Source organism: Anomaloglossus baeobatrachus, chromosome 6 (assembly GCF_048569485.1).
Source record: "Anomaloglossus baeobatrachus isolate aAnoBae1 chromosome 6, aAnoBae1.hap1, whole genome shotgun sequence".
Taxonomy (NCBI): domain Eukaryota; kingdom Metazoa; phylum Chordata; class Amphibia; order Anura; family Aromobatidae; genus Anomaloglossus; species Anomaloglossus baeobatrachus.
The window spans coordinates 50,285,742-50,308,487 of NC_134358.1; the positions used below are offsets into that span (position 1 = coordinate 50,285,742).

The 22,746-nt window shown below is 45.5% G+C and overlaps 1 protein-coding gene across 1 annotated transcript; it reads left to right on the forward strand.

Moving 5' to 3' along the window:
- The first annotated feature begins 3,013 nt into the window (after positions 1-3,013).
- Positions 3,014-22,512, forward strand: LOC142244024 (uncharacterized). The gene is made up of 14 exons (XM_075316205.1): positions 3,014-3,201; positions 8,290-8,415; positions 8,499-8,577; positions 8,680-8,797; positions 12,184-12,309; positions 12,393-12,465; positions 12,568-12,685; positions 13,966-14,091; positions 14,176-14,248; positions 14,351-14,468; positions 15,764-15,889; positions 15,974-16,046; positions 20,148-20,217; positions 20,791-22,512. Exon 14 carries the CDS (start codon positions 20,808-20,810, stop codon positions 22,440-22,442), a length of 1,635 nt encoding a protein of 544 aa, XP_075172320.1. The 5' UTR covers positions 3,014-3,201; positions 8,290-8,415; positions 8,499-8,577; positions 8,680-8,797; positions 12,184-12,309; positions 12,393-12,465; positions 12,568-12,685; positions 13,966-14,091; positions 14,176-14,248; positions 14,351-14,468; positions 15,764-15,889; positions 15,974-16,046; positions 20,148-20,217; positions 20,791-20,807; the 3' UTR covers positions 22,443-22,512.
- The last annotated feature ends 234 nt before the right edge of the window (positions 22,513-22,746 follow it).

Below are 22,746 nucleotides of genomic sequence, written 5' to 3' on the forward strand. Positions count from 1 at the left end.
TGAGATGGCCACTCCAGAACTTTCACTTTGTTCTCCTGTAGCCAATGACAGGTCGACTTGGCCTTGTGTTTTGGATCATTGTCATGTTGCAAATGTGGCGCCCCTGACCTGGTCAGGCACCACTGAGTATTGCACCCATGCTGGGAGCAGTACAATACAGGTAATCCAGAAGGCTGACCGAGGTGTGATTACACAGGCGCATAGTAATCAGGTCTCCCACATGGACCTTTGAGTGGACCCCTGGGGAATCCAGGAGGGGGCGAGGCCTTCATCTCCACTCAAGGGGTGTGGTAGAGAGCCTGGTTGCTATGTTGCTTAGGCAGGCACAGTGGGGAGGAAGTAGTGGGCCAGTCTGAAGTGGAGTTCAGGGAGAGCAGACGCAAAGAGGAGACCTGAGGCTGCGACTAGTCAGACAACGTACATGCAGTGACTATCGACGGGGGAAATCACCTGGTAGTGCCACCCGAAATTCACCCAAGGCGAGAGAGAGCAAAGGGGTGGCTGAGTACGGGGACTGCCATGGAGGTACCAGGTCCGTAAGGGTAACAGTTCCCAGTGCAGAGATTCATTCAGTTTTCCCTGCCACACCTGCCGGAGGGGGCATTTCAGACCCTCACCATAACACAAGAGTCCGCAGCCACGTAGCAAAGAGAGGGCCCATAGCTCACAGGAGGCAAGCAGCCGGAGTGACCTGGTCCAGGCTACAAGCAAACGGGCCGAAAAGAGGGGAGAGTAAGCAGCAGCAACTTCCCTGGGCGACCCCAGCAGGAATACAAGTCGGGGTCACCCCAAAGACACCAGGGCTAGGAAGGCGAGTCGGTAGTCACCCTCAACAGTCAGCCTGAAGGAGCCTGGTTTCCTCTGGTTAATCCTAGCTACGCCCGGGGACTCACCCTGCCATCAATTGTGAGTAAAAACCCTGAAAGACTGTTTGGACTGTGCCTGAGTCATTCTGCGACTTGTGGTTCCACACACTTACACAGGGCCATGGGGCCTGCCTCACTCTCGGGAAGCCACTACATCTAGCTGCATTCAACATCAGCCCTAGGGGTCCCCTAATCTGCAGTGGCGGTCACCCTGACCGCAATACCGAGAGTGGCGTCACGAATCCTAAGAAGACAACTTACCTGTGACCAGACTGTTCCTCCACGTGGAGTCCCTGAAGGTAATGCACCACAACATAACACCCGTGGGGCTTCACACAATGTCCTAGTACGTCGCATGTGCAGCTTCCAGGCTGATAAGTGCAAATTTGCCTCCAGCATTTGCTGATAACCTGCTGCATTTATCTTTCCTTCAGCTTTGATCACGTTTCCTATGTGTAATTACTCTATATAATATATAATAAACACGTGAAATAGATCCGTGTGTAATGACTCTATATAATATATAGGAATAGATCCCTCTGTGTGTAATGATTCTATATAATATATAGGAATACATCCCTCTGTGTATAATGACTCTATATAATAGATGTGTTTCCCTTTTTGTATTGAATTACTGAGATAAATTAGCTTTTTGATGATATTCTAATTTATTGAGATGCACTTATATATATATATCATGACCTTGGTAGGTTAAGATACTGTGTAATCGGCTATAGTTACCACAGCAGGATATAGGGACAAATTTCTATGATGTGGTACAGTCTATAATTTTATTAATCACGTGTATGTTCACAATTTTCTAGGATTTTAGGAATTAAAAGGTATATTTTAATTATCACATTTTTTGCTTTTGTGTGCCTTGTAAAGGGACAGGAAGTAAGAGAGAAAGTGTTGGTGATTACGCTGTATTGTGACATCATTACTTTCCATATATGGAAGCACACAGTGATGTCACACAGGTGAGTGATGTCACAATGGAGTGCAGCCTATTAACATTCCGTCACATCTCACTGGATCAGACTTCTGCATTTTCTTAACATCATTGACTGTAGAATCTTCTATATTTGGAGGTAAGTCTGTGTGCTAAAACTTGTACAAAAAATGTGTAATCTCCAGCAACCAAATTCCTTAAAACCTTGAATTTATTTAGAAAAATATAAAATCACAGCATTCAATGCGCAGAATAAGCCCCGTCGGGCACCTGGTCAGCAGACATGTTTTGGACTCCCTTGCTCTTAAGCAGGCTTTACACACAGCGACATCGCTGGCGATGTCGCTGGTGAAAGGACCCGCCCCCTTCGGTTGTGTGTCACAGACAAATCGCTGCTCGTGGTGCACAACATTGCTTACACCCGTCACACGTACTTACCTGCCTAGCGACGTCGCTGTGTCCAGCGAACAGCCTCCTTTCTAAGGGGGCGGTTCGTGCGGCATCACAGCGGCGTCACTAAGCGGCCTCCCAATTGAAGCGGAGTGGCGAAGATGAGCGGGCCGAACATCCCGCCCACCTCCTTCCTTCCTCATTGCCGGCGGCGGCAGGGACGGTGATGTTTCTCGTTCCTGCGGTGTCACACGTAGCGATTTGTGCTGCCACAGGAACAACGAACATCCTACATCCTGCAACAGCAACTATAATCGGGATTAGAACGACTCGTCAACGATTAGGTGAGTAATTTTGATCGTGTAATGGTCGTTCGTGCGTTTCACACGCAACAACGTCGCTAACGTGGCCGGATGTGCGTCACGAATTCCGTGACCTCAACGGCATCTCGTTAGCGATGTCGTTGCGTGTGAAGTCCGCTTTAGTCTTTGCCTAGTCGATAACACCTGCTTACATCCTTTAATCTACTCCCTCACCTTCCGCCAAAGGTAGGGGTTAATTGGTATAATATGTTACATCAAAAAACTGCATTGTTATATTTTGAACTGTTTACATAGGACATATTAGCTGAAATTCAAATCACAATGATTATAATACATTACATGAAAAAAACATTGCCATATATGGAAGCACACAGTGATGTCACACAGGTGAGTGATGTCACACAGGTGAGTGATGTCACAATGGAGTGCAGCCTATTAACATTCCGTACTTTCTCACTGGATCAGACTTGGTATTTGTTTGTCTCCTGACAGCACGTACTTAGATCTTTTGCTTGTGGATTAGCGATTTACTTGTGTATTACTTGTGAATTAGCAGTTTACTTGTGGATTATTTGTGAATTAGCAGTTTACCTGCGGATTACTTGTGAATTTGCAGATTATTTCTGCATTTTTTTAACATCATTGACTGTAGAATCTTCTATATTTGGAGGTAAGTCTAATTTGGGCTGTTTTGTATAAAACTAGAAGTTTTTATCCTATTACTATTTTATCATGTATTCTAATGTATGGGAAGCCGCCATTGCCCCTAGAGATGAGTAACTCGTCCTGCACAAATCCTGGCACAATACAACAGATAAATCGTTTTCATGAATTTTGCTTCTTAATTACAATTCATGACACAAATCCGGTCCTCAATGATCCGATATTAAAGTAGAAATCCAGGGTAGCAAATATCAATGTCAGGTTTAGGGGAGAATTAGACACCATTTTATTTTATTTTCTGTAAGATCCGGCCCGCTGGGTCTGCTTTTCATTAATTTTTGGTCAGAATGTTCATTTTTACCGTCCATGTATCATCAAATTTTCTCAAATGGAAAAAAAAAAATTAATGAAGGTTTCCGAAGCTTCTTCAGGTGTCCAGTCAGCGAAACACTGACAGCACCCAGATGTGAGGAGGATGGCGGCACGTGTGGTCACTGAGCCATTCTCTGAATGGGTGAGCTTTGTCCATGAAACAGACCAGAATAAGACACGTCTTTGTGTGTTTTCTGCCAACCATCAGTAATTATAAAAAACTAGAAGGTGGCCCGATTCTACGCATCGGGTATTCTAGAATTTACGTATTGTGTAGTTCATGTATGATTTTTGTTATATATATATATATATATATATATATATAGATGTTGTTGTGTGTAGTTACCAAGTGTTTGTGTAGGGCGCTGTACATGTTCTGGGTGTTGTCTGGGTGTGGCGGGGGGTGAGAGCGGTGTTGTATGTGTGTTGCGTGTGTTGCGTTGTTTGTGGAGCGCTGTGTCTGTAGCGTTGTGTGTGTGTGTGTTGCGCGGTTTGTGTGGGTGTGGTGTGTTTTGGGGGGAGGTATGTTTTGTGCAATGTGTGTGTTGTGCGGTATGTGCGTATATTTATGTATGCCACGGTGTTTGTGTGTTGGGTGTTGTGTGTGTGCGGCGTTGTCTGTGTGTGGGGGTGTCTGTGTATGGCGGTGTTTGTGGTTCCCAGTGTGTGTGTGTGGTGTGTTGGGGGGAGGTGTGCACCTCCCATCGTGCTCCATCCCCCATGCTGCGCACCCCCCATCGTGCCCCATGCTGCGCACCCCCCATCATGCTCCATCCCCCATGCTGCCCACCCCCCATCGTGCTCCATCCCCTATGCTGCGCATTCCCCATCGTGCTCCATCCCCGATGCTGCGCACCCCCCATCATGCACCATCCCCCATGCTGCGCACTCCCCATCGTGCTCCATCCCCCATGCTGCCCACCCCCCATCATGCTCCATCCCCCATGCTGCGCACTCCCCATCGTGCTCCATCCTCCATGCTGCGCACTCCCCATCGTGCTCCATCCCCCATGCTGCGCACCCCCCATCGTGCTACATCCCCCATGCTGCGCACCCCATCGTGCTCCATCCCCCATGCTATAATAGTTCTCCTATTATACTCAGAGAGGAGTATAATAGGAGGAATATAATAGGAGGAGTAGTCCTGGGGGGAGAGGAGTATAATGCCGGCTCCTTGCACATGTGTACCGGGAGCCGGTGTACACTGGTAACTATGATACACATCGGGTAACTAAGGGACCTTAGTTACCCGATGTGTATAATGGTTACCATCGTTCACCGCTCCGTCAAGATCCCAGCATCGCAAGGTTATGTCTGGCGCTGCTGGGATCGTGACGGAGCCGGTGTACACTGGTAACTATGATACACATCGGGTAACTAAGGGACCTTAGTTACCCGATGTGTATAATGGTTACCAGCGTTCACCGGCTCCGTCAAGATCCCAGCATCGCAAGGTTATGTCTGGCGCTGCTGGGATCGTGACGGAGCCGGTGTACACTGGTAACTATGATACACATCGGGTAATTAAGGGACCTTAGTTACCCGATGTGTATAATGGTTACCAGCGTTCACCGGCTCCGTCACGATCCCAGCAGCGCAAGGTTATGTCTGGCGATGCGTGCGGAGGGCCGGAGCGAGTGTCCAATCCATGCGAAGGGCGGGGCCAGGCCGAGGCGAGAGACCAATCCGTGGGGGGGGCGGAACCGAGGCGAGGCGAGCTGCCAATCCGTGCGGGGGGCGGGGCCATGGCGAGCCCAGTGGCCAATCAGCTTTGTGTCACCGTAAGAACACAATTTTGGAGCAAGACAGACAGACAGACAGAATAAGGCAATTATATATATAGATAGGAGTCACTGTATTTAGCTGAGTAATATCATATGTATGGCATAAGTGATGAGCAGATGACATCCCTCACTAATGGCTGCTGGAGGGGGGGCACACAGCGGTATTCATACAGCAGCTTCACCATAAGTTTAATGTGCGTCCAACTAAAGTGGAGGTGGAGAATTTGCAAAAAGTGCATCCAGCTATTCATAGGGGGGACAGGGGGGACACTAATGAGCAAAGGTATATCCAGCTATTTACAGGGGGGACACTAATGGGCAACATGTAAATCCAGCTTTTTACAAGGGGTGGGGATAATGAGCAAAGGTATATCCAGCTATTTTATATATGTATGTGAACCCTCTGCAAATGTACCACACTCTGAAATTAAAGAGGCGCCATGTATTATGGCAATATGTGCAACATTAAAACACTTGGCACCATGTAAGGCACATGTCTCCATGTATTGTGGCTCCATGCAATATGTCTCCATGTATTACGTCTCCATATATTACAGTGCCTACAAGTAGTATTCAACCCCCTGCAGATTTAGCAGGTTTACACATTCGGAATTAACTTGGCATTGTGACATTTGGACTGTAGATCAGCCTGGAAGTGTGAAATGCACTGCAGCAAAAAAGAATGTTATTTCTTTTATTTTTTTATTTTTTTTTAAATTGTGAAAAGTTTATTCAGAGGGTCACTTATTATTCAACCCCTCAAACCACAAGAATTCTGTTTGGTTCCCCTAAAGTATTAAGAAGTATTTCAGGCACAAAGAACAATGAGCTTCACATGTTTGGATTATCTATTTTTCCAGCCTTTTCTGACTAATTAAGACCCTCCCCAAACTTGTGAACAGCACTCATACTTGGTCAACATGGGAAAGACAAAGGAGCATTCCAAGGCCATCAGAGACAAGATCGTGGAGGGTCACAAGGCTGGCAAGGGGTACAAAACCCTTTCCAAGGAGTTGGGCCTACCTGTCTCCGCTGTTGGGAGCATCATCCGGAAGTGGAAGGCTTATGGAACTACTGTTAGCCTTCCACGGCCTGGACAGCCTTTGAAAGTTTCCACCCGTGCCGAGGCCAGGCTTGTCCGAAGAGTCAAGGCTAACCCAAGGACAACAAGGAAGGAGCTCCGGGAAGATCTCATGGCAGTGGGGACATTGGTTTCAGTCAATACCATAAGTAACGTACTCCACCGCAATGGTCTCCGTTCCAGACGAGCCCGTAAGGTACCTTTACTTTCAAAGCGTCATGTCAAGGCTCGTCTACAGTTAGTTTGCTCATGATCATTTGGAGGACTCTGAGACAAACTGGTTCAAGGTTCTCTGGTCTGATGAGACCAAGATCGAGATCTTTGGTGCCAACCACACACGTGACGTTTGGAGACTGGATGGCACTGTATACGACCCCAAGAATACCATCCCTACAGTCAAGCATGGTGGTGGCAGCATCATGCTGTGGGGCTGTTTCTCAGCCAAGGGGCCTGGCCATCTTGTCCGCATCCGTGGGAAGATGGATAGCACGGCCTACCTGGAGATTTTGGCCAAGAACCTCCGCACCTCCATCATGGATCTTAAGATGGGTCGTCATTTCATCTTCCAACAAGACAACGACCCAAAGCACACAGCCAAGAAAACCAAGGCCTGGTTCCAGAGGGAAAAAATCAAGGTGTTACAGTGGCCTAGTCAGTCTCCTGACCTTAACCTAATTGAAAACTTGTGGAAGGAGCTCAAGATTTAAGTCCACATGAGACACCCAGAGAACCTAGATAACTTGGAGAAGATCTGCATGGAGGAGTGGGCCAAGATAACTCCAGAGACCTGTGCCGGCCTGATCAGGTCTTATAAAAGACGATTATCAGCTGAAATTGCAAACAAGGGTTATTCCACAAAATATTAAACCTAGGGGTTGAATAATAATTGACCCACACTTTTAACTTCAAAATGTATTAAAATTTAACTGAGCAACATAACTTGTTGGTTTGTAAGATTTATGCATCTGTTAATAAATCCTGCTTTTGTTTGAAGTTTGCAGGCTCTAACTTATTTGCATCTTATCAAACCTGCTAAATCTGCAGGGGGTTGAATACTACTTGTAGGCACTGTATGTCTCCATGTAATATGGTTCCATGTATTATGGCTCCATGTATTACGGCTCCATGTATTATGGCTCCATGTATTACGGCTCCATGTATTATGGCTCTATGTATTATGGCTCCATGTATTATGGCTCCATGTATTACGGCTCCATGTATTACGGCTCCATGTATTATGGATCTATGTATTATGGCTCCATGTATTATGGTTCCAAGTATTATGCCTCCATGTATTATGGCTCCATGTATTACGGCTCCATGTATTATGGCACCCAAGAATTATGGCTCCATATATTATGGCTCCATGTATTACGGCTCCATGTATTACGGCTCCATGTATTACGGCTCCATGTATTATGGCTCTATGTATTGCTCCAAGTATTATGACTCCATGTATTACGGCTCCATGTATTACGGCTCCATGTATTATGGCACCCAAGTATTATGGCTCCATGTATTACGGCTCCATGTATTACGGCTCCAAGTATTATGGCTCCATGTTTTATGGCTCCAAGTATTATGTCTCCATGTATTATGGCTCCAAGGATTATGGCTCCATGTATTGGCTCCAAGTATTATGTCTCCAAGTATTATGACTCCATGTATTATGGCTCCAAGTATTAGGACTCCATGTATTATGGCTCCAAGTATTATGGCTCCAAGTATTATGGCTCCAAGTATTATGGCTTTATGGCTCCATGTATTATGGCTCCATGTATTATGGCTCCATGTATTATGGCTCCATGTATAATATCTCCATGTATTATGGCATTAATATTTTTTTTGTCTTTTTCAGATTTAATCCTGATTTTTCCTGGTTGAGGATCACCTCCCAGAGGGGAAGTCAGTGGACGCCCTGCACCAGCTGAGAAGAGACCTCCAGCGTGTACGGGATCGGAGCAGAACACCAGACATCTTTCCAGTGAGTAGAATGGCCGAGGCGCGGGCTCCTGGGTCCTTTTCTTCCTTCCATCTAACGACTATCAATATCATATTATATTATAGGTTGGAATAAACACTCCACTGTGTGACCGGTGTCACAGTTCTGTTTGTATTGGAGCATTCACCAGCATTCACTATTAGTGTGAGTATTCTGAGTGTAATATAATAACACGTCCTGTATAAAAATACAAGAATAAAATCTGACTGATCCATCGTTCATTATAACATTATTAATCTATTACAGAGCTGAAATCGTGACCAGAAGAAGATCCTTTCTGTTACTGAGATACGAGCTAAATCCTCTAGTATTACTATTGAGAACAGATTACTGGGATCAACTAGAAGAGTAAAGTAGGAAAAGGGTAACTAGACTTTTATGTGACATTTAGGAATAAGTTGTACTGTGTGTATGATGTGAGGAGCGGCGCTATTTCTGCCCATTACATGGTATTTTGCGTCATTTTCCAGTTTTCTCCCTACAGGCACTATGTGTAATTTGCCGTTGGCTTTGATCCAGTGTCTCCCATACAATAAGTATTTTCAGCTCTTTCCTTAGTCAGCACAGAGGCATGGAGGAGATTATACAGCAGTACTGAGCATTGTAGCTGTGACTGCAGCTCTGGTATAAGCGAATACACCTGCTAGAAACCTGCAGGACCATGTTTCTGTGCTTACTCCGGGCCGCGCTCCTCCTCTCACTCCTAACTTGTGATATCTCTGTGCTGAGCAGTTTATTCAGAGGTAATGAGGTCAGGAGACAAAGGCTCCATGTATTACTGCTCCAAGTATTATGGCTCCAAATATTATGGCTCCATGTACTAAGGCTCCAGGTAATATGGCTCTCTGTATTATGGCTCCAAGTATTATTGCTTCATGTATTATGGCTCTAAGTATTATGGCTCTATGTATTATGGCTCCATGAATCATGGCGCCAAGTATTATGGCTCCATGTATAATGGCTCCAAGTATTAAGGCTCCAAGCATTATGGCTCCAAGCATTATGGCTCCAAGCATTATGGCTCCAAGTATTATGGCTCCAAGTACTATAGCTCTATGTATTATGGCTCCAAGTATTATGGCTCCATGTATTATGTATCTCTGTATTATGGCTCCAAGTATTATGGCTCCATCCATGTATTAAGGCGCCATGTATTATGGCTCCATGTATTATGGCTCCATGTATTATGGCTCCATGTATTACGGCTGCATGTATTATGGCTCCAAGGATTATGGCTCCAAGTATTATGACTCCATGTATTACGGCTTCTAGTATTATGGCTCCAAGTATTATGGCTCCATATATTAAGGCACCATGTATTATGGCGCCATGTATTACGGCTCCATGTATTATGGCTCCAAGTATTATGGCTCCATGTATTAAGGCGCCATGTATTATGGCGCCATGTATTACGGCTCCATGTATTATGGCTCCAAGTATTATGGCTCTATGTACTAAGGCTCCATGTAGTATGGCACCATGTAGTATGGCACCATGTATTATGGCTCCATGTATTAAGGCGCCATGTATTAAGGCGCCATGTATTACGGCTCCATGTATTATGGCTCCAAGTATTATGGCTCTATGTACTAAGGCTCCATGTAGTATGGCACTATGTATTATGGCTCCATGTATTAAGACGCCATGTATTAAGGCTCCAAGTAATATGGCTCTCTGTGATATGGCTCCATGCATTATGGCTCCATGTATTATGGCTCTAAGTATTATGGCTCCATGTATTATGGCTCCAAGCATTATGGCTCCAAGTATTATGGCTCCAAGTATTATGGCTCTATGTACTAAGGCTCCATGTAGTATGGCACTATGTATTATGGCTCCATGTATTAAGGCGCCATGTATTAAGGCTCCAAGTAATATGGCTCTCTGTATTATGGCTCCATGCATTATGGCTCCATGTATTATGGCTCTAAGTATTATGGCTCCATGTATTATGGCTCCAAGCATTATGGCTCCAAGTATTATGGCTCCAAGTATTATGGCTCCAAGTATTATGGCTCCATGTACTAAGGCTCTATTTAATATGGCACCATGTACTATGGCTCCATGTATTATGTCTCCATGTATTAAGGCGCCATGTATTATGGCTCTAAGTATTATGGCTCTATATATTAAGGCTCTACGTATTATGGCTCCATGTATTATGGCTCCAAGTATTATAGCCCCAAGTATTATGGCTCCATGTATTAAGGCTCGATTTAGTATAGCACCATGTACTATGGCTCCATGTATTATGTCTCCATGTATTAAGACGCCATGTATTATGGCACCATGTATTATGGCTCCATGTATTCTTGCTCCATGTACTATGGCTCCAAGTAATATGGCTCTATGTACTAAGGCTCCATGTAGTATGGCACTATGTATTATGGCTCCATGTATTAAGGCGCCATGTATTAAGGCTCCAAGTAATATGGCTCTCTGTATTATGGCTCCATGCATTATGGCTCCATGTATTATGGCTCTAAGTATTATGGCTCCATGTATTATGGCTCCAAGCATTATGGCTCCAAGTATTATGGCTCCAAGTATTATGGCTCCAAGTATTATGGCTCCATGTACTAAGGCTCTATTTAATATGGCACCATGTACTATGGCTCCATGTATTATGTCTCCATGTATTAAGGCGCCATGTATTATGGCTCTAAGTATTATGGCTCTATATATTAAGGCTCTACGTATTATGGCTCCATGTATTATGGCTCCAAGTATTATAGCCCCAAATATTATGGCTCCATGTATTAAGGCTCGATTTAGTATAGCACCATGTACTATGGCTCCATGTATTATGTCTCCATGTATTAAGACGCCATGTATTATGGCACCATGTATTATGGCTCCATGTATTCTTGCTCCATGTACTATGGCTCCAAGTAATATGGCTCTATGTATTATGGCTCCATGTATTATGGCTCCATGTATTATGGCTCCATGTATTATGGCTCCATGTATTATGGCCCCATGTATTATGGCTCCATGTATTATTGCTCCATGTATTATGGCTCCAAGTAATATGGTTCCATGTATTATGGCTCCAAGTATTATGGCTCCATGTATTATGGCTCCAAGTATTATGGCTGCATGTATTACGGCTCCAAGGATTATAGCTCCAAAGATTATGGCTCCAAGTATTGTGGCTCCATGTATTATGGCTCCAAGTATTATGGCGCCATGTATTGCGGCTTCTAGTATTATGGTTCCAAGTATTATGGCTCCATGTATTATGGCTCCATGTATTATGGCTCCATGTATTACGGCTTCTAGTATTATGGTTCCAAGTATTATGGCTCCATGTATTATGGCCCCATGTATTATGGCTCCATGTATTATGGCTCCATGTATTATGGCTCTAAGTATTATGGCTCTATATATTATGGCTCTAAGTAATATGGCTCTATGTATTATGTCTCCATGTATTACGGCTTCTAGTATTATGGTTCCAAGTATTATGGCCCCATGTATTATGGCTTCATGTATTATGGCTCCATGTATTATGGCTCCAAGTATTATGGCTCCATGTATTATGTCTCCATGTATTATGGCTCCATGTATTATAGCTCCATGTATTATGGCTCCATGTATTATGGCTCCATGTATTAAGGCTCCATGTATTATGGCTCCATGTATTATGGCTCCATGAATTATGGCTCCAAGTATTTTGGCACCATATATTATGCATCTATGTATTATGGCTCAATGTATTATGGCATTCATTTTTTTTGTCTTTTTCAGATTTAATCCTGATTTTTCCTGGTTGAGGATCACCTCCCAGAGGGGAAGTCAGTGGACGCCCTGGACCAGCTGAGAAGAGACCTCCAGCGTGTACGGGATCGGAGCAGAACACCAGACATCTTTCCAGTGAGTAGAATGGCCGAGGCGCGGGCTCCTGGGTCCTTTTCTTCCTTCCATCTAACGACTATCAATATCATATTATATTATAGGTTGGAATAAACACTCCACTGTGTGACCGGTGTCACAGTTCTGTTTGTATTGGAGCGTTCACCAGCTATTAGTGTAAGTATTCTGAGTGTAATATAATAACACGTCCTGTATAAAAATACAAGAATAAAATCTGACTCATCCATCGTTCATTATAACATTATTAATCTATTACAGAGCTGAAATCGTGACCAGAAGAAGATCCTTTCTGTTACTGAGATACGAGCTAAATCCTCTAGTATTACTATTGAGAACAGATTACTGGGATCAACTAGAAGAGTAAAGTAGGAAAAAGGTAACTAGACTTTTATGTGACATTTAGGAATAAGTTGTACTGTGTGTATGATGTGAGGAGCGGCGCTATTTCTGCCCATTACATGGTATTTTGCGTCATTTTCCAGTTTTCTCCCTACAGGCACTATGTGTAATTTGCCGTTGGCTTTGATCCAGTGTCTCCCATACAATAAGTATTTTCAGCTTTCCTTAGGCAGCACAGAGGCATGGAGGAGATTATACAGCAGTACTGAGCATTGTAGCTGTGACTGCAGCTCTGGTATAAGCGAATACACCTGCTAGAAACCTGTAGGACCATGTTTCTGTGCTTACTCCGGGCCACGCTCCTCCTCTTACTCCTAACTTGTGATATCTTTGTGCTGAGCAGTTTATTCAGAGGTAATGAGGTCAGGAGACAAAGGCTCCATGTATTACTGCTCCAAGTATTATGGCTCCAAGTATTATGGCTCCATGTACTAAGGCTCCATGTATTATGGCACAATATATTGTGGCTCCATATATTATGGCTCCAAGTATTATAGCCCCACGTATTAAGGCTCTATGTATTATGGCTCTATTTATTATGGTTCTATGTATTATGGCTCCAAGTATTATGGCTCCAAGTATTATGGCTCCAAGTATTATGGCTCCATGTGTTATGGCTCCATGTGTTATGGATCCATGTGTTATGGATCCATGTGTTATGGATCCATGTATTAAGGCACCATGTATTATGGCTCCAAGTATTATGGATCCATGTATTAAGGCACCATGTATTATGGCTCCAAGTATTATGGCTCCATGTATTATGGCTCCATGTATTATGGCTCCATGTATTATGGCTCCAAGTATTATGGCTCCATGTATTATGGCTCCATGTATTATGGCTGCAAGTATTATGGCTGCAAGTATTATGGCTGCAAGTATTATGGCTCCAAGTATTATGGCTCCAAGTATTATGGCTCCAAGTATTATGGCTCCAAGTATTATGGCTCTATGTATTACGGCTCCAAGTATTACGGCTCCATGTATTACGGCTCCATGTAATATGGTTCCATGTATTATGGTTCCAAATATTATGGCTCCAAGTATTATGGCTCCACGTATTATGGCTCTATGTATTATGGCTCTATGTATTATGGCTCCAAGTATTATGGCTCCACGTATTATGGCTCCACGTATTAAGGCTCCATGTAGAATGGCACCATGTATTATGGCTCCAAGTATTATGGCACCATATATTATGCATCTATGTATTATGGCTCCATGCATTATGGCATTAATTTTTTTTGTCTTTTTCAGATTTCATCCTGATTTTTCCTGGTTGATGATCACCTCCAAGAGGGGAAGTCAGTGGACGCCCTGCACCAGCTGAGAAGAGACCTCCAGCGTGTACGGGATCGGAGCAGAACACCAGACATCTTTCCAGTGAGTAGAATGGCCGAGGCGCGGGGCTCCTGGGTCCTTTTCTTCCTTCCATCTAACGACTATCAATATCATATTATATTATAGGTTGGAATAAACACTCCACTGTGTGACCGGTGTCACAGTTCTGTTTGTATTGGAGCGTTCACCAGCTATTAGTGTAAGTATTCTGAGTGTAATATAATAACATGTCCTGTATAAAAATACAAGAATAAAATCTGACTCATCCATCGTTCATTATAACATTATTAATCTATTACAGAGCTGAAATCGTGACCAGAAGAAGATCCTTTCTGTTACTGAGATACGAGCTAAATCCTCTAGTATTACTATTGAGAACAGATTACTGGGATCAACTAGAAGAGTAAAGTAGGAAAAAGGTAACTAGACTTTTATGTGACATTTAGGAATAAGTTGTACTGTGTGTATGATGTGAGGAGCGGCGCTATTTCTGCCCATTACATGGTATTTTGCGTCATTTTCCAGTTTTCTCCCTACAGGCACTATGTGTAATTTGCCGTTGGCTTTGATCCAGTGTCTCCCATACAATAAGTATTTTCAGCTTTCCTTAGGCAGCACAGAGGCATGGAGGAGATTATACAGCAGTACTGAGCATTGTAGCTGTGACTGCAGCTCTGGTATAAGCGAATACACCTGCTAGAAACCTGTAGGACCATGTTTCTGTGCTTACTCCGGGCCACGCTCCTCCTCTTACTCCTAACTTGTGATATCTTTGTGCTGAGCAGTTTATTCAGAGGTAATGAGGTCAGGAGACAAAGGCTCCATGTATTACTGCTCCAAGTATTATGGCTCCAAGTATTATGGCTCCATGTACTAAGGCTCCATGTATTATGGCACAATATATTGTGGCTCCATATATTATGGCTCCAAGTATTATAGCCCCACGTATTAAGGCTCTATGTATTATGGCTCTATTTATTATGGTTCTATGTATTATGGCTCCAAGTATTATGGCTCCAAGTATTATGGCTCCAAGTATTATGGCTCCATGTGTTATGGCTCCATGTGTTATGGATCCATGTGTTATGGATCCATGTGTTATGGATCCATGTATTAAGGCACCATGTATTATGGCTCCAAGTATTATGGATCCATGTATTAAGGCACCATGTATTATGGCTGCAAGTATTATGGCTGCAAGTATTATGGCTGCAAGTATTATGGCTCCATGTATTATGGCTCCAAGTATTATGGCTCCAAGTATTATGGCTGCAAGTATTATGGCTGCAAGTATTATGGCTGCAAGTATTATGGCTCCAAGTATTATGGCTCCAAGTATTATGGCTCCAAGTATTATGGCTCCAAGTATTATGGCTCTATGTATTACGGCTCCAAGTATTACGGCTCCATGTATTACGGCTCCATGTAATATGGTTCCATGTATTATGGTTCCATGTATTATGGTTCCAAATATTATGGCTCCAAGTATTATGGCTCCACGTATTATGGCTCTATGTATTATGGCTCTATGTATTATGGCTCCAAGTATTATGGCTCCAAGTATTATGGCTCCACGTATTATGGCTCCACGTATTAAGGCTCCATGTAGAATGGCACCATGTATTATGGCTCCAAGTATTATGGCACCATATATTATGCATCTATGTATTATGGCTCCATGCATTATGGCATTAATTTTTTTTGTCTTTTTCAGATTTCATCCTGATTTTTCCTGGTTGATGATCACCTCCAAGAGGGGAAGTCAGTGGACGCCCTGCACCAGCTGAGAAGAGACCTTCAGCGCGTACGGGATCGGAGCGGAACACCAGACATCTTTCCAGTGAGTAGAATGGCCGAGGCGCGGGGCTCCTGGGTCCTTTTCTTCCTTCCATCTAACGACTATCAATATCATATTATATTATAGGTTGGAATAAACACTCCACTGTGTGACCGGTGTCACAGTTCTGTTTGTATTGGAGCATTCACCAGCTATTAGTGTAAGTATTCTGAGTGTAATATAATAACACGTCCTGTATAAAAATACAAGAATAATATCTGACTGATCCATCGTTCATTATAACATTATTAATCTACTAGAAGGTGGCCCGATTCTACGCATCGGGTATTCTAGAATTTACGTATTGTGTAGTTCATGTATGATTTTTGTTATATATATATAATGTTGTTGTGTGTAGTTACCAAGTGTTTGTGTAGGGGCTGTACATGTTCTGGGTGTTGTCTGGGTGTGACGGGGGGTGAGAGCGGTGTTGTATGTGTGTTGCGTGTGTTGCGTTGTTTGTGGAGCGCTGTGTGTCTGTAGCGTTGTGTGTGTGTTGTGCGGTTTGTGTGTGTGTGGTGTGTTTTGGGGGGAGGTATGTTTTGTGCAATGTGTGTGTTGTGCGGTATGTGCGTATATTTGTGTGTGCCGCGGTGTTTGTGTGTTGGTTGTTGTGTGTGTGCAGCGTTGTCTGTGTGTGTGGGTGTCTGTGTAGGGCAGTTGTTTGTGGTTCCCAGTGTGTGTGTGTGTGTGTGGTGTGTGGTGTGTTGTGCAGTGCGCGCTCGTGCGTGCGTGTGTGTGTGTGTGTGTGTGTGTTGGGGGGAGGTGCGCACTCCCAAACGTGCTCCATCCCCCATGCAGCGCACTCCCCATCGTGCTCCATCCCCTATGCTGCGCACCCCCCATCGTGCTCCATCCCCTATGCTGCGCACCCCCCATCGTGCTCCATCTCCCATGCTGCGCACTCCCAAACGTGCTCCATCCGCCATGCTGCGCACTCCCAAACGTGCTCCATCCGCCATGCTGCGCACTCCCAAACGTGCTCCATCCGCCATACTCCGCACTCCCCATCGTGCTCCATCCCCCATGCAGCGCACTCCCTATCGTGCTCCATCCCCTATGCTGCACACCCCCCATCGTGCTCCATCTCCCATGCTGCGCACTCCCAAACGTGCTCCACCCGCCATGCTGCGCACTCCCAAACGTGCTCCATCCCCCATGCTGTGAACTCCCCATCGTGCTCCATCCCCGATGCTGCGCACCCCCCCATCATGCTCCATCCCCGATGCTGCGCACCCCCCCATCGTGCTCCATCCCCCATGCTGCACCAGCATCAGCCTCTCTGCCCCCAGCATCAGCTTCTCTGCCCCCAGCATCAGCTTCTCTGCCCCCAGCATCAGCCTCTCTCCTCCCAGCATCAGCCTCTCTCCTCCCAGCATCAGCCTCTCTCATCCTAGCATCAGCCTCTCTCCTCCCAGCATCAGCCTCTCTCTTCCCAGCCTTCCCCAGCATCAGCCTCTCTCCTCCCAGCCTCCCTCCTCCCACCCTCCCCCAGCATCAGCCTCCCTCTACCAGCCTCCCCCAGCATCAGCCTCTCTTCTCTCAGCCTCAGCCTACCTCTCCCAGCCTCCCTCAGCATCAGCCTCCCTCTCCCAGCCTCCCCAAGCATCAGCCTCCACCAGCCTCCCCCAGCATCAGCCTCCGCCAGCATCAGCCTCTCTCCTTCCATCCTCCTCCAGCATCAGCCTCCCTCTCCCAGCCTTCCCCAGGATCAGCCTCTCTCCTCCCAGCCTTCCCCAGCATCAGCTTTCCCCTCCCAGCCTCCCTCAGCATCAGCCTTCCCCAGCATCAGCCTCTCTCCTCCCAGCCTCAGCCTCTCTCCTTCCAGCCTCCCCCAGCATCAGCCTCTCTCCTTCCAGCCTCCCTCAGCATCAGCCTCCCTTTCCCAGCCTTCCCCAGGATCAGCCTCTCTCCTCCCAGCCTCCTTCCTCCCAGCCTCCCCCTCCCAGCCTCCCTCAGCATCAGCCTTCCGCTCCCAGTCTCCCCCAGCATCAGCCTCCCCAAGCATCAGCCTCCACCAGCATCAGCCTCTCTCCTTCCAGCCTCCCCCATGATCAGCCTCTTTGCTCCCAGCCTCCTCCAGCACGCCGTGCTCCTCTGCCGACACTCACACACCCGATCGCATCCACTCACACACACCCGATCGCATCCACTCACACACACCCGATCGCATACACTCACACACACCCGATCGCATACACTCACACACACAGACACTGACGATATCGCACATACGCGCTCACAGTCACAACATCCGGGAGATATCACATGCTTCTGGCCATGTGATCCTCCGGCAGGTCCTGGAAGCTCACAGCACAGTATCGAGGCCGAGAAGCAAGCGATATCGCCGGATGCTGTGAGTGTGTGGATGCGATGTGTGTGTGAGGTGTGTGTGAGGTGTTTGTGAGAGTGAGTGCGATCTGATGTGAGTGATGATCTGATGATGCGTGTGTGTGTGCTGTTATGTTTGTGCGTGTGGAAGTCCCGCCGCTGCAGGACCTTGATTTACTGGTAACTATGCAAGCATGGTTACCAGCGCAACACGTCCCCCGCTCGCACGGGAGCCCACACCAGCATACGGCGGCGTACGCTGATGTGGGCTCCCGTTGGTGAGGGGGGAAAGGGGGGGGAGTACAGTACTCACCTGGGATCCGTGGCTCCGTGACCGTGTCAGTTTGGGCAATGCGGGGGGGGGGGGGGCGAGAGCTAACGTCTATTGCGTGAGGGGGCGGGGCGTGGCGTGGGCGAGTTGCCAATGCCTGCAGGGTGCCGGGGCGAGAGGCCAATCTGTGGAGGGGGCAGAGCCTGGGCGAGCGGCTGGCCAATCCGTGTGGGGGCGCAGCCGGGGCGAGAGGCCAATCCGTGTGGGGGGGCGGGGCCATGGCGAACCCAGCGGCCAATCAGCTTTGTGTCACCGTAAGGACATGTCACGGTGACACAATGTCACCGTGACACAATTTTGGAGCATGACAGACAGACAGACAGAATAAGGCAATTATATATATAGATTACAGAGCTGAAATCGTGACCAGAAGATCCTTTCTGTTACTGAAATACGAGCTAAATCCTCTAGTATTACTATTGAGAACAGATTACTGGGATCAACTAGAAGAGTAAAGTAGGAAAAGGGTAACTAGACTTTTATGTGACACTTAGGAATAAGTTGTACTGTGTGTATGATGTGAGGAGCGGCGCTATTTCTGCCCATTACATGGTATTTTGCGTCATTTTCCAGTTTTCTAACTACAGGCACTATGTGTAATTTGCCATTGGCTTTGATCTAGTGTCTCCCATACAATAAGTATTTTCAGCTCTTTCCTTAGCCAGCACAGAGGCATGGAGGAGATTATACAGCAGTACTGAGCATTGTAGCTGTGACTGCAGCTCTGGTATAAGCGAATACACCTGCTAGGAACCTGCCGGACCATGTTTCTGTGCTTATTCCGGGCTGCGCTCCTCCTCTCACTCCCAACTTGTGATATCTCTGTGCTGAGCAGTTTATTCAGAGGTAATGAGGTCAGGAGACAAAGGAAGGGAAGAATCGACTCCTGAGGATACAATGACGTTGATTTCTCTGATAAGATATATAGGGTGCTTTACACGCTGCGACATCGCTAACGATATATCGTCGGGGTCACGTCTTTAGTGGCGCTCATCCGGCGCCGTTAGCGACATCGCAGCGTGTGACACCAAGGAGCGACGATCAACGAGCGCAAAAACATGGAAAATCGTTGCTAGTTGACACGTCGCTCCTTTTCAAAATATTGTTGCTGCTGCAGGTACGATGTTGGTCGTCATTCCTGCGGCAGCACACATCGCTACGTGTGACACCGCAGGAACGACGAACATATCCTTACCTCCGTCCACCGGCAATGAGGAAGAAAGAAGGTGGGCGGCATGTTCCGGCCGCTCATCCCCGCCCCTCCTCTGCTATTGGACAGCTGCAGTGTTACGTCGCTGTGACGCCGCACGAATCGCCCCCTTAGAAAGGAGGTGGATCGCTGGGCAGAGAGACGTCGCAGGGAAGGTAAATCCGTGTGACGGTTGTTAGCGATGTTGTGCGCCACAGGCGGCGATTTGACCGGGACGCACAACCGACGGGGGCGGGTACGCTCGCTAGCGATATCGGTACCGATATCGCAGCGTGTAAAGTACCCTTAAGACAAAGCTACTTATAGTCACTTATACTATTGATTTATGCCCTTTGTTGGAGGTAGAGGTCTCATGTAGTGAATACTTTCTCTAAATTCTGCTGTTTCAGGTTGTCCTCCTGCTTTATCAGCTCAATCCTGTCATACGACTTATTGTGACTATTACCAGGAACAGATCAGGTTAGAGGAGTTTTATTTTACTAAATCTCTTACTTTTGGCCTATAACTAATACATGAATGTCTGGATTTAGGAGTCCAGGTTGATTATTAATTTTTTGGGGTGGAGAGGGGGCTGATTCAGACTTTTGTTTTGGGTCTTGAAAGTTATCTCCATCTTCAGGAATGTTGTACATTGACGGGCAATGGCATAAAAAGGCTAAACCACCTCAGGACTTACCTTACCCGGGACGGTGACACCCCCAGTGCCCATGGGTAACATATGTAAAAATAAAAGCGCCATCTGTTTTCCACAGTTGAAGATAACAGCAGATTCTCTGTATCTGAGCCATGGACACCCTTTTTTTCCTTGTGTTACCCATGGGCACCGGTGAGACCACCCTGTAGGGTCCGGTGCCGTCAGTCCTGGAACATCTGAGAGTTCCTTAGGCCATTACACATCAGTATAAAAAATTACTGAAATTTGAGGACTGTAATTCTGTAATTTGAAATATAATTTTATTTTTTTGCATTTATCTTCTATTACTTATAATTTACCTGATGTTTCCTCTAATATCATTTTGAATTTTTTGGCAGATTACGTCTGATTATTTATGATGAATCATTGCATCATGGTATCCAGCGATCGCTGTAAACATTGCAGCATGGGATCCAGCAATCGCTGTAAAAAGCTGTTGGCCTCGCTGGACCTGCTCAGTGTCCCTCTTCTGGAGGACAGTATTCCAGGCATTGTCTCATCATTTGAGCTTGGAGTAATAAAGACAATGACCAGCGATCTAATCAAACATCTGCGTGATCTGGATGGACAGGATTTGATGAATGCCCTCCTGTTCTTGTCAACTGTAAGCTCTGTCGGAGTGGAGACTGCCAGCTTTCTGACTAGTGAACTTATCGATCAGACCTACCGCCACATGCGGAGAGCGGAAAGTAAGAGACAACCCGGAATAACTGGCGCAGCTATGACGCTCCTGGCTAATATTGCAATTTATAGCGGTGAAGAAGTCATGGAGCGTTTGGAAAAGGATGAAGAGCATCCACCAAGCAGCTCGTTCAAGGTATTGGACCTGATTTCCACCAAATCCAGCAGAGACTGGAAAGAGAGAAGCTATGATTTTTTCTATCACCTTCTGCACCCCATGTATGGGTTCAGAAACTACCAGGATGACTTTGTTCTCTTCCATGACACAGACACTACGCAGGCTGCGATGTGTCATTATATTACTTGTGTCTTAACTGATGAGGAAAGGAGGAAACTCATCCCTTACCTGCGTATACCAATGAGATATTCATTCAGAACAAGCAGAATCACCAGTGTCATGTTCGTCTCGGAGCTCCTACACCATCCTAACCTGGAGAAGAATGTGGCAAAAAATTTAATCTCATTAATGGCTTTAAAAACTTACAGCTCGGATGAGCTTGAGGTCTGCCATGTTACAGAAGCTATTGGTAATGCTTGTAAAGGTGCCCCTACCGAGGTGCATCAACTGAAAGACTTCATATTTGACTGCCTGCGCAGGAAATTATATGGTTGTAAGAATCCAAAAGATATCATCAACATCTTACAAGTCCTGTCAAAATTAGTCACCTTGCTGAAAAGATCAAAACTTGGTAATACTTTTGGGGAGATTGTCAATCTTTGTACTTGCTATCTAAACCACTCGAACCCTCTGGTCCAGGTATACGCCGCTTCACTATTTGCTGATCTCGCCAAGAACTGTAACCAGAGCAAGAAAGACTTCAGCCAACACATCAGGAGTTACCTAGCAGCCTTACTGATAATGTTACACAGCAAAAACCAGCAGGTTAAGGCAGCCAGTATTGCAGCCTTGTTGCATTGTCTTCCTTACGTCGGATGTAAAAATGTAGAAGAGCTGTTAAATAGAGGAAAATACTGCAAGATATATGAACAACTTGGGCAAAAAGAACCGGTTTATCTGGTGAAGATGATATTCACTTTTTTTAAATTACTGTTTATGGTTCATGATTTGGACGCTCTCCTGGAGCACCTCACTATGATAAGAGACGCTTTACCCTATGAAGAACTCTATCCGACGGCATTATGTCATGTGTTTAAAGAGTTGAGGGCCCTCACTAAATTGCATCAACGGTATCCTCCGAAATTGAAGGAGGCAATTAACCGTGCCATAGACATCCTGGCTAAGAAGTGGAAAAGCATTGGAACTGTTAAAGTGGTTAAAAAAGGTACCTACATAAAAACCGAAGAATAGAATCAATATTTCACGAGTAGTGTTGAGCGGGGTTTGAGCAGCGCTCTCTCTCTCACCTAAATTCATAGAACTGCAATAAAGATTAATAAACAAAACTCCTACTCTATTTTGTTTTTTGCTGTTAGTAACTGGCGGTACATTTTTCGCATTTCTAAACACTTCCCATACTGGAGCTGAGCGAATACATTCAAATGGAATTCTACTGGAGTTCGCCAAAAATTTACATTCACCAAAATGCAGACTTTTTATATTTCACTTCCACACGTATTAAGCAAAATGTCCATCAAAATTCTAAAATAAAAAT

Coding starts and splice junctions, on each gene's coding strand:
- LOC142244024 (XM_075316205.1), top strand. CDS start 20,808: ATGATGAATCATTGCATCATGGTATCCAGCGATCGCTGTAAACATTGC.